We start from the raw sequence: 12,044 nt of genomic DNA, 5'->3' as shown, positions 1-12,044 counted from the left end.
TTGATAGGTAATGTGATGAACACCTGTGCTACACTGTCAAATATATATTTTTTTTTTCTGGTAACCTCAATAATGTGCTTCATGTGTGAACATCTATTAATTGGTTTTATTATTGAGTTCATTTTTAAGTAATTTAATCAGACTAAATCAACCTGATATATTATGATACACTAACAAATATAGTTTTTTATGGGATAGATCAATCACATTTTATCAGACGTGTTTATCCAAAGCGACTTACATTGCATTCAAAGTATACTGTACATTTTATTAGTTAATGTATTCATAGGAATCTAACCCATGACCTTGTCATTTCTTGTGGCATGCTATACTGTTTGAGTTACAGGAATGCAGAAATCTGAGGTAACAATTGCAGGTTACCACTTTTTTGTATGAACTTGAGGGAAATGACTTATAGCCATTCAAAGCCACCCTGAGACCAGTTAAACTCATTGTAAAAATGGCTTATAAAAGTGGCAGAAAAGAACTGGCATCATTTGTTTGCAGAAGCCACTCAGTTTGATATTTTATTATCTAATGCAATGAAACTCATGCATATGTGGTTGTCCAAATCCTTTTTGGACCATTGTTATAACATACATGAACTTCCAAAGTACTTAATGCATTAAAGAAACATTATTAAAGGTGCATCCAGAACATTTGCAAATCAGATGCTAATTTTCAATCATTACAGTCCAGATCAGTCCATTTCTGTGTGCAGTCAGAATGTTCAGTGTAGAAGCCGACTGCTATCTTCAACAATATGAGTTTAGAATCTGCGATAATCTCATCTGGGCTGTCGGGGTAATCTCCAGTTGTGTGTGTGCGAGTAATCTGTCGATAGAGGTTTTTGCCTTTCTCTCTCAGTCTGAATGCCTGCAGCTCTGGCCACTGATGTTCTTACAGTCATGCTGTCTGTGTGTGTACATGTGTGTATGCATCTGTTGCATTTTATGCACAGCATGCATAAATAAAGCTGTGCATTACATCACCAAGGGGTGCTTTTACAATTTAAAAGGTAACCCAGCTAACAAAAATGTGTTCTATAAGAACATTTTGATAACGTTTAAGTCACGGAAAGGTTACTGAATGTTACTGGAAGAATATTTGTTCATAACTTTGAAAGAACCCCGCCAGAATGTTCTGAGAACATTTCCTCTTAGCTGGGAACAGTGTAACCTAATCTAGTCAGATAGATTCAGTCATATTATTTTATTTATTTATTACTTAATTAAAACCAGTTCATTTAGATACCACATTAGTTACCACAATGTAGCACATTTCGGTTACCTAACTATCCATTTTATAATGCTAATTAAAGGAATGGTACACACAAAAATTGACATTTTGTCATTAATTACTGACCTAAACATGTAAGGTTGAGCTTCTGTTTATGTTTGCTGATAAATGTTTATATGTGAATAAAAGCCTAAATTAAATTTTTTCATCATATAAAGCGATCGTGTTTTTTCAGAAGACTTGGATTACAGCACTCAATAAGGATTTATTTTACGATCTCTTTATGAGCGTTTTGAAGCGTCAGAGTTTTCAATGAAGGGAAATCTCCCAGAAAAATATTCATTTGTGTCATTTGGGTTTGGAACGACACAAGGGTTAGTAAATGATGTCAGAATTTTCATTTCTGGGTGAACTAACCCTTTAAGACATTTCACCACAGTGAAAACTATGTATTTTTGCTCTGCATGCGTGTGGTCACAGCAAAAAGAGACAAATGCATTTCTACAAACACTCAGTGTAACTATTTCTGGTTTTTAAAGACAGCAGAGAACACATTGGCATAATTTATCTGTTGCTTGTCTCATTTACACTTAAAAGGTTTCGTTCTCAGCTCAATCATCACAGAATCACGTCTGGTGTATACATAAGCCTAAGGTATACGCAGTGTAACTTCAATCAGATGCATTACTTCTTATAGTCAGGTGAAACATCAAAACATCAGATGTGAGTAAGATGCTAGTCATTAGGACTGGTTCTGAATCCACAGAGAGGTGGAAACATTTGTCAACACATGTTAGTCATTTTCTGTTGTGTGGAATAGAAGGAATAATCATGACGCAACTATGGAGAACAAGACAGACAGGCTGAGAGAGAAGGTGCACTTGTGTGTGTGCGTGCGTGTGTGTGTTCGGGTCTCATGCTGAGCTGAGGTGGAGTGTGGGTAAAATTCCACTCCCTCATTCCTGCAACGTTCAGCTTGAGACTATTCCCTTGAGACTGGACTGTGTGTGCCCTAGAGAGACAAATACACACAAAAATCACAGCACATATTCACAAACAATTTGAATGCATACTCTTTTAAATAGTTATGTGGATGAACAGTCAACATGTGCATATCTGTGGGTGTTAAAAGATGTGCCATGGTTCACATGCTCGTTTTGTGTGCGTGCGCGCGTGTGTGTGTGTGTGTGTGTGTGTGTGTGTGTGTGTGTGTGTGTGTGTGATTCAGTCAGACTGTGAGGTTCAGGCAGGCTTCCTCTCTTATTAACTGACCTGCAGGGGGATGGGAAGCAAGCTTGAGGAGAGGAAGTCGAGATGGGGGAGGGAATCGGTGTGTTGCTGGTTTTATAGATGGTTGTACTGTATTTGACATTCTTTCTCCCTCCCTCTACCATTTTCTCCATCAATAAAACTGGGTGTTTCCCTGTGCGAAATGATGAAATCAAATCACAGGACACTGGGACAAAGTCATTTATCAATTTTGATACAGATCACCATGAGACTGTTGTGTCAGTTGATATGTAAGTGTTCGTGCAGGGCCTCAACCCCATGACTGAAATTGTAAACAGATGTTCGATGATGGTGAAGATCTATGTAGACTTCAAGACTGGGCAGAGGGTGAGAGCGAATGAGTGAAAATGTCGAGAGGGAAAAACAGTGAGTGCTGAAGAGAGAAAGACAGAAGGCTTCAATGCTAAATCGATACAGTGCCAGTTGTTGGTGTAGTTCAGTGGTGTAGTGGTACAATGATTGAATAATAGTAACAGAAAGATTTATATAATTATATATACCAAATGTGTAGCAACTATCTTATATGTAGCCTATATAAAATTTATTAAACTAATTTATTAATTATATATATATATATATATATATATATACTACTGTTCAAAAGTTTAGGTCAGTAAGATTTTTTTTTTAAGAAATTAACTCTAACTCAGCATTAAGTCTTATTCTGCATTAAGTTGATCTAACGTGACAGTGAAGACATTTATAATCTCACAGAATCTCTATTTATCAAAGAATCATGAAGATGTATATCACAGTTTCAAAAAAAATATTGAGCACCACAATCGTGATAATAATAAGAAATGTTTCTTGATTTCTTGATTGCTGAAAATTTTGCTTTGCATTACAGGAATAAATTACATTTTAAAATATATTAAAATAAATAAATCTTATATATATATATAATATAGTTGTCAGTGGTTCTTTGCCTTCACGTTGCGCATTAAAATCATTTAATGCACAGCTAGCCATGGATCATCCCTTACACACACACACATAAATAAATGTATTTCCCTTACACACACACACACACACACACACACACACACACACACACACACACACACACACACACACACACACACACAAACGATAATTACAAACAGATTTTAAATGTATAATATGTCTAATATATTTTGTCAATATACTACTCTGATATAGGGATATTTACTCCATGGGAAGCACTCAGTATAAAACCAATCAGTTTAGTTTACTCTTGTGGTTTAGTAAGAATAATTACCTTGATTCTTTAAGTACAGCCTTCCTTAATTTTCTTTTATGTTCGCTACTCAGGCACAAGATATAATGTATGAACAAAATACACAAATAAATTATTCTATGCAGCTTGCAACTAAACTAAGTCAAGATAATTGTTTCCCATAAATCACTCGGGGAAAGTCAACAGTTAGGTTTTGCATGCTCAAGTGACACAAGTCAGACAAGCCAAGCATGTTAAACTGTGAAATTATATATATATATATATATATATATTATTTTATTTTTTTTTCCCTGTTTTTTTTTTTTTATTATTACAGTTGGAAATTTAAAAGGTTTCCAGATTTCTAGGTTTGGCTTGAATGTCACCATCAAGGAAAATGAGTATGTGTGAGACAGAGATACCGCCGTTTGGTGACCACCAGCAGAGCCACTGTAGTTAAGCAAACATTGCTTTCACATTACAAACATGTCATACGCCACTGAAATGAAATACCACATGGAAAGGTCAACTGTAATAAAGTATGCAGAAGAGATTTCTCATGCCTACAGTTGAACTGCAAGAAATTGCACTTCAACTGTACATATAACACAAAATATGACTGTCTTTAATTATTCTAATTTTGAGATAATGTCTGCAGTCCTTCAAAAATGTGTTTGGGTTCCTTAATGCTAACATTTCCCTCAGGTGACACATTTGTTGTCCTGAAGTTTCAGATTAATTGAGAGACAAATTATGATTTTTTTGTTTATTTTGTGATTTTTTTTTTCATAATGAGAAAAAACGTAATAGTGTTTATCTCAGCAGTAATGGATGTTTTCTCTGCAAATGCTCAACAAGTCAACTATTTGTATCTAATACAAGCAGGGAAACATAATTGAAAGGCGTCTTTCAATTAGAATTTATTTAACTTAAATAATGAAATAAAATATGGAGCTTCAAAGTTTTAGCATTTTTTTAACCAACTCTCTCTCTATCTCTCTCTCTCTTTCTCTCCTTTATCCAAAGGGGGAAAAAATCACTCTTGGCAATATGCAAATAAGGCTGCAAGCTATTACGATGCTAATGAGATTCTCCAGCAAAACTAGCAGTTCTTCCTCGAGCACAGGGGTACATTTCATCCATATTCAGAAAACATTAGTGTGAGTGTGTGTGTGTGTGTGTCCTAGGTCAAAATCACATTGCATCTACCTCGGTGTCCTGCAGTGAAGATCTTTGTAAAGTATTACTCATGAACAAGATCACACCATTATTCATTATTAAATTCCCTAAGTCTGTTTGTGTTGATAGACTGATATGCTTTTTCACAGAGTAAATTGTTCTTGAGGCTTGATGATGCTGTTGTTTAACATAATCTATTGTTATGTGTTTCAAGCAGAATGGATGCAAGATTGATAATTATAATTAAGTTACAAATTGTAAAATAATATATTGCAAGACTATGATCATTAAACACAAAAAAATAAAACAAAACATATCAAATGTATCTTTAGGGCCCAGGCCATGCTTTTAGGATGTCTATTTTATCTATGCCCCAGTTTACATAAAAAACCTGTAATGGTATAAATGTCCATTTTCAAAACAATAAATCTAGCTAGGAGATTTCTGCAGGTAAAGCAATGTTTATGTATGTGTATGTGTATGTGTGTGTGTGTGTTTGGGTTCAAACCTTCCGAAAAGGCGGCATCCGCCACGCACCATGGTATGTTACCATAGTAACAGTGGGGAGCCTGGCGAAGGATTGTCTATATGTGTCCTGACCCATTTCGATTTCCCCCAGAAGTGCTCTTCCTCTTTCACCTTACCACATATATCTCCCTCAACACCACTAACTCCACGCTCAGGCTCTACTTCTAATGAATGGGGAAAAAAACCCCACTCCGATTCCAGACGCTCTCTCCTTAAACCTAAAATTAAAAGTAGATGGCAAATAAATAAATAAAAAATACAAGTTTTCTTCTTTTTTTTTGGAGCTGCATAGCCTTTGGTCACACTCTGCAGAAGTGTGCTTTGGGCAAACAACCATTTCTTCTAAAAAATTTTAAGTTTTTGAGATATTAAATAATGTAATTTTTAATTAAGAGTTTTATTAATAGATTTTCACCCCAACTTTCATAATTACCTATCTCTGTGCCTGGAGTGTTTGGAGTTCAACTTTCATTTGTCTAAGATGGTTGAGCCTCAAATACTTCCACAGAACACACAATATAAGAATAATTAGTATATAATGGCTAATTAGCATGAATTGAGAAAATGGATTTCGAAGAGCATTTTTGGGCTCGACTTGAAAAGGCTTCTAACACTCAATGTGAAAATGCATGTATCAACATCAGCATTAGAATAAATTAGCATAAAAAATAAATAGACATTGAATAATTTTCCAGTTCTGAATAACTCCAGCAACATACTGTAAAGTAAAGTTTCAAAGCCCATTTGTATAGTGCAGTTTCTATTTACAACTGATGCAGCTACACCAGAGAAGCCTCAGGTGTGGCCGTTATTCTGATATATGGAGGTGCTATAACATTGCTATATTATTTTAGTTTTAAATTATAGAGGTTATTTTTGGAGCTATAAGTTACTAGGATACTGTATCATACAGTATTAACAGAAGTGCAAAATTAAAAAAAGTCGCATGTATAGATGCAACCTATAAGCCTTACAATGTGGGATTAATATAGTTGTGTTAGTAGTATTTACAGTGCATTTGTCAGTCTTATTCAAGATGGGTCAAAATGTACACAAGCATTACATCATATTCTGTCCTATAAACATATATATATATATATATATATTAAACTCTTTACTGAAGTCATTTAATTGTATACTCTCTGTATATCCTCTTCAATTCAGATTGATATATGTGAGGTTCAATGATTTTATCATTATTTTTTTGACCACATAAAACATACCTGTCATTTTTTTTACAGTATGTTGAATACTTGGATTAAATCATTAAATATATTAAAAGAAATTCTCCATAATAGTATGTGTGTTCATCAACTAGGCATAGCATTTTAAGATACCTATTATGTTACAATTTAATTCAAACAGGATAGGGCCTAATTCATTATGGTTACATTTTACCCCCACGTTTTGAAATTGTGCATGTTTTCTTAGAGCTCCATTACATTCTGGCCCTGGCATAAGGTCTAAAGCTATTGAATATTTTCACCTTAAAGAAAGATACAGTTCATGTTTGTGGGGTAGTTTTCACAATAGGCAGCGTTTCCATTACAGATTTGCGCAAAACTTTTTTCTAAATGTCGACAAAAAACTATTTAACCATTAACTGATGTTTTTCTTCTCGCGATAAGTCATTCCAAAAATCATGGCGACGGATGTTGATAGGTTTATGTTTATCCCAGCCACTGCACTGGCCATTATTATTAATCGAAGGAGACGTATGTGTGTTATCCAAGCATTAATGGTAAGGAAAGACCTTTATACTTGGAGCGGCTGGTGTTTCTGGGTGTTTCTCCCTCATATCTGCTTCGAGGTCTTGATTGTGGCATTTCTTTGAGGTTTAGAATCCAGTATTCCTGTAATTCTTTTGTCTTTATGAATTTAATAAAGAACTCTGTCTCGTATTCTGTCCAAACATACCGTGTCATCTACGTCAGGTGACCTATAAATGCAAAAAACTGTTTCCATTGCAGGTTTGCGAAATATTTATTTTTTGAAGTGCCTAAAAAACAACCACCTCAAGCGAGCGTGAAAACTTTTTTGCGAAAAATGGGAGTTTTTGCGAAATTGACGTGTTTCCATAGGGCGTACGCTTGAACAAAATTGTAAAACATTAAAAACCCATGTGACAACCTACACCCACCTGAGATTTATTGTCATAAGAACAGATTTAATCTTGACAATACGTGGCCTTAAAGTCTCTATAATCAAAATGGACTATTCTTATTTTTATGGAATACTGCAGCCTATTTATTATAAATTATTTATCCATGCACATCATTATTTTTATATTAAATTATATGTCTTTGTAATCATTAATCAAAAATAACTTACCCGCTTTCTTGCAGCTACATCTCTTCTCTTCTCTGATGACGTGTTTACTGGCGCGAGGGCGGGACAACCTGTCACTCACATGACATCACAGCAATAGCAAACAACAACAATCCATTAAATTTCCGATGGACAAAATCAAACATTGACCTCACTGATCTATATAGAGAATCATTATACAGATCAGTGATTTACCTACATTTTGTCTTGTTCGAGAAGCCGTTTCACTCGGAAATACGTCACAATAGGGAAGAAAATACTATCGCTTCTTCCGTGTTGACTTCAATGTGTGTATTGAAGTTTACCACAGTAAAAAAAAATATGACTGGAAAGTTAATCTGAAGGATATAATTCGCAAATGATCATGTACTAGCCTACTTTATAGTTTTGAACTAAATGCTTGAAACTAACTCTGCTAGTCACGAAGAAAAGTGAAGTCTTCCCCGTGCCAACTAGCCCCGGTTGTGCACAACACTGACACGCTAATGTGAATGTTGCCGAACACAAACATTAACATAAAGGCCAGTTGCTATTTGGTGGGATGGTAAGACTTGCTTGGCTCACCCTCAACAATGTTCCAGTGCAGCCTGCGGCTATCCAATGAGAGCCCAGCCCTCCTCCTCTGCTCTCCTCCTCTCCCGCCTCCTCCGCGCGCTCTCATCTCTCCGCTCCGCGTGCAGCCAGTGACTGCTGCTGCTGTCTCGCGGCGTTTGGAGATCCTGCACGCGCGCTGTATGGATGCTGAATCTTCGGCGCTGCTGTAAACGCGACACGGAATCAACATGTCCAACCCTCCGCACGACCCGTTCTACTCGTCCCCTTTCGGACCGTTCTACCGGAGACATTCGCCGTACATGGTGCAGCCTGAGTACAGAATCTATGAGATGAACAAACGACTTCAGTCCCGGACAGAGGTGAGTTTGGCATCGCTCCACACGAGACAGTGACAGCTGTAGTTTGGGAAAAGTTATGCTGGCCAGTGCTTTTGCAAAATTATTCGCACTTTACCTGATTGGACAAAACTGAGTGTGAACTAAGTGTTGAAACTATAGCCTATGTTTTAGTTTGGCAACTGGCTGACTTTGTAATCACTGCAAGTTGCATGGCTGCACAAGTGTATTGTGCATTGTGATGATATTGCTCAGCCTCAGACCACTTGTATTCGGGATAGTGATTCCTCAAAATTCCAATGCACTTATATGGAATTATTTCCAGCTTCGGATGAAAAAAAGCGCATTTTAATATAAATTTTCAGAACATAATGCGCATTTAGGGACATAATTCAGACTTTCTGGTGAGCTTTTCTGAATTTACATAATTTAGGCTCTGCGTACAGAATCAACATCCACTTTGATCACTAATTAAAATCCACGTGGAGGCAGTAAGTTAATGAACAGCGCACGAGCGCAGAGGAATGATGCTTTTCTATTAGAGCAACACAACTGTTTTAAATAAATATATTTTTTAATTAATTTATACTATAAAAACTATACAATTGTGGCTACTAATAACCTGACTATTAGTTTAAAGCATAAAGGAAAATGATTAAGTGTATACAAGATGCCAAAAGCACTTTATGAAAAAGCAGAACCGTTTGGCGTGCAAGAGAAAATGAATAGTCCCACAAACTTTGCCTCAAAAGTGAAATCAGCACTGGAATGAAAAGCATGATTTGATTTGAATATTTTGAATGCATTCAGAACTTGAATGTTTGCATGTTGTCATCCACACCTAACAATTTATTTTAATAATTATTAATAATAATAAATGTTGGGGAAAACTAAAAAATCAAGGCAACATAATAGTCCAATTGAATTTATTGTTCACTAATTTAAAAATAAATGTCACATTCAGCCAATTAATTGTTGTCAAGGCAACTACAGATTTCTCATGCAGCACATTTTCGATTAACAACACAAAATATTTGAATCGTCATCACTGTATGATTTTTATGACTCTTAACATCAAGGGAACTCTGCAATCTTTGCCTCTAAAGGAGAGATCAATTGAATTAGATGTAGGCATGTAAACCTAAATAACGGTGATAATGAACAAGCATAAAGATTATAGTATCACCACACACAAAAAAAGAACAGTGACAACAAAAATAGCATATAGTTAATACATTAAGCAAACGATAAAAATAAATCTATAACAGTAAACACATCATTTATTCATTCTGCAGTGCATGCTGGGAACTCACATATATTGTTCGATATGAAGTTTATTCTGACAAACTTTGTTAGGCTAGTTGGGACAACATTTTTTTAACAACAGTTTAATGACAACAAAACATATGCACTTATAACACTGCCAGCATTTTACCTCCTTTATTGTACTTTTAAAATAACAGTAAAACGTCTGTAAATGATAGCTGTAAATATTTGTGCTGTGACACAGGGACATGTCTGTAAAGCTGATCCCAATGGGAAATAGTCATGTTTTCTTCAAAGATCCGCTGGTTATAATGCAAGTCTTGCAACCTCTACCTCCGTATTCCACTCAACTGTCAAAAAAAGAATATATCTAATTATAGCATTTATTGCTCTCACAATCAGTCTTGCCCATTTGTGATGTCATAGACAGAATTCCCCTTAAGTGTCCCATTGGAAAAACAGCATTAAATATGCTAATGATGGCACTGGTGCCTATCGCTGTCGCAGTTCTGACACGTGTGCCTCTGCTCATGTGTTTGATGGAGGTGTTGTAACTTTAAGGAGACCTGGCCTGTATTGCAGAGATGCAATGGAACAACATCATGAATAATGCATAAGCAACGGCCCAAACCCTGTAGACTTCCACTCTGAAACGGCACTTACCAAAGAGCCTAATAAACATGTGCCAATATATCATTTTAATCTTCACAACCTCACTTTGGCATAAAAGGGCATTTGCTAAGATTAAATCTTTATGTGTGATCGATCTTGATAAGATATTTCATTGTGAGGGTAACAATGAGTTTAGTTGACAAATGTGATTTGTTTCTGGAAACTGTTGCAATCTATGCAGCTCTAAAGAGGTAAAAAGAGAGAAGTGCAATTAAGAAAAAGAAAAATCACTTCTTTTTAAAGAGATTTGTTTAAATAATGTTAAAGAATCAAAGTATAATTTAATTTTGTGCAGATCAAGAACTTTTTTTCTCATCAAAGGGTTAACATTGGATAAGGTTTCTGAAATTAATAAACAGTGTTATTGAAATCAATAATTCACTCACTCAAATAACTGAATTGTATTGCATTGCACTTAAATAGACTTTGGATGAAATACTAGTCAGTTCATGCACACCACTTAGAGAGTACATCGTTCTTGACAAATTTGGAACAAACAATCTGATGTCTCGTTTGCTGTTTTATACCTGCAACATGTGAGTTTCATTGAGAATTCTGTTTAGGATGGAGGACTCAAATGCACAAATGTCTCTGCCCTGTTCACACAAATCCATCTGGCAGATGCTAAAAATGTTTGTAAAAGGTCTGATATCTTGTATCCTTCTTGCAAATTGCGTATAGGTCTAGTGCCTTGCCACAGCGGAATAATAGCACCACGCTATTGCTAATATCTTTGCAAACAATGAGCGCAATGTTTATTAGTCAAGCACGCTGATGTGCATCTGAAGCCAGTGTTATTTAGCACAGATTTTAGAAGGGAGAGTTCCCCCCACAGCCATCCATCATGTAGACATCCAGACTTTCTTAGTTTAAAAGCTCCAGGCAAACACTGAAACAACAGGGGGAGCGCATCGCTGAAGTAGCCACTGTCAAACAAAGGTGTTTGATAATCACTTGGCTCTATATTTCTCTGCATCAGTCATTTAATGACTGTCCAATAAGTCTAACTAATCTATATATTAGCGGTTAACATGGGAATTAAGCTCCACGGTGCACATCACTTAACTGGAGTGAAAGTAGAATTGGACAAAAGCAGGAAAGAGCTCAGGAAAGCTAGACAAGAGGGCTCAAGAGTCCCGACTCTTGACTTGAGAGTTCTCAGTACAGAAACTGGTGATTGATGTATTTTATTGTCCATAGGCTAAAACTGTTCAGCCCATTTGCTGGCAGCAAACTAACTTCAGAGCAGAGCAGTTAGTGTTGCGTTTTAAAGAGCACCAGAGAGTTTGTCACGGAACGCTAGATAAATGGACTATAATGAATCAAAGGTGAAATTTGTAATATTTTGTTGAAGTACTTTCTCTTAACCCAGCCTCACAGAGACAACAAGTCATTTATTGATTCTGTAAACAATGTGATTATATGGTGCTATCAAAACATTGCTGTTTGTTTGAGCA

General features: G+C 35.9%; 2 protein-coding genes across 3 annotated transcripts in view; one reads left to right on the top strand and one right to left on the bottom strand.

Annotated features, from left to right (window-relative positions):
- Positions 1-2,010: 2,010 nt before the first annotated feature.
- LOC307171033 (uncharacterized protein) lies at positions 2,011-8,551 on the bottom strand. The gene is made up of 3 exons (XM_079892402.1): positions 8,324-8,551; positions 2,512-2,662; positions 2,011-2,251 (listed from the first exon to the last, which is right to left on the bottom strand). The coding sequence occupies exons 1-3, from the start codon at positions 8,541-8,543 to the stop codon at positions 2,080-2,082; spliced, it is 543 nt and encodes a 180-aa protein (XP_079748528.1). The 5' UTR covers positions 8,544-8,551; the 3' UTR covers positions 2,011-2,079.
- ldb2a (LIM domain binding 2a) overlaps positions 8,529-12,044 on the top strand; it is a 57,793-nt gene continuing 54,277 nt past the window's right edge. For both annotated transcript variants that reach the window (XM_079892400.1, XM_079892401.1), the window contains exon 1: positions 8,529-8,673. In XM_079892400.1, the coding sequence (XP_079748526.1) occupies positions 8,542-8,673 (132 nt within the window). In that variant the 5' untranslated portion in view covers positions 8,529-8,541. The remainder of the gene's footprint in view (positions 8,674-12,044) is intronic.

This window comes from Squalius cephalus (assembly GCF_949319135.1).
Source record: "Squalius cephalus genome assembly, chromosome: 14".
Lineage (NCBI taxonomy): Eukaryota > Metazoa > Chordata > Actinopteri > Cypriniformes > Leuciscidae > Squalius > Squalius cephalus.
This window is presented reverse-complemented; position numbering and strand designations above follow the sequence as displayed.

Coding starts and splice junctions, on each gene's coding strand:
- LOC307171033 (XM_079892402.1), bottom strand. CDS start 8,543: ATGTTGATTCCGTGTCGCGTTTACAGCAGCGCCGAAGATTCAGCATCC. Junction 2,663..8,323: donor GCACTGGAACATTGTTGAGG/GTGAGCCAAGCA, acceptor CATTTCGCACAG/GGAAACACCCAGTTTTATTG. Junction 2,252..2,511: donor TGCTTCCCATCCCCCTGCAG/GTCAGTTAATAA, acceptor TTGTCTCTCTAG/GGCACACACAGTCCAGTCTC.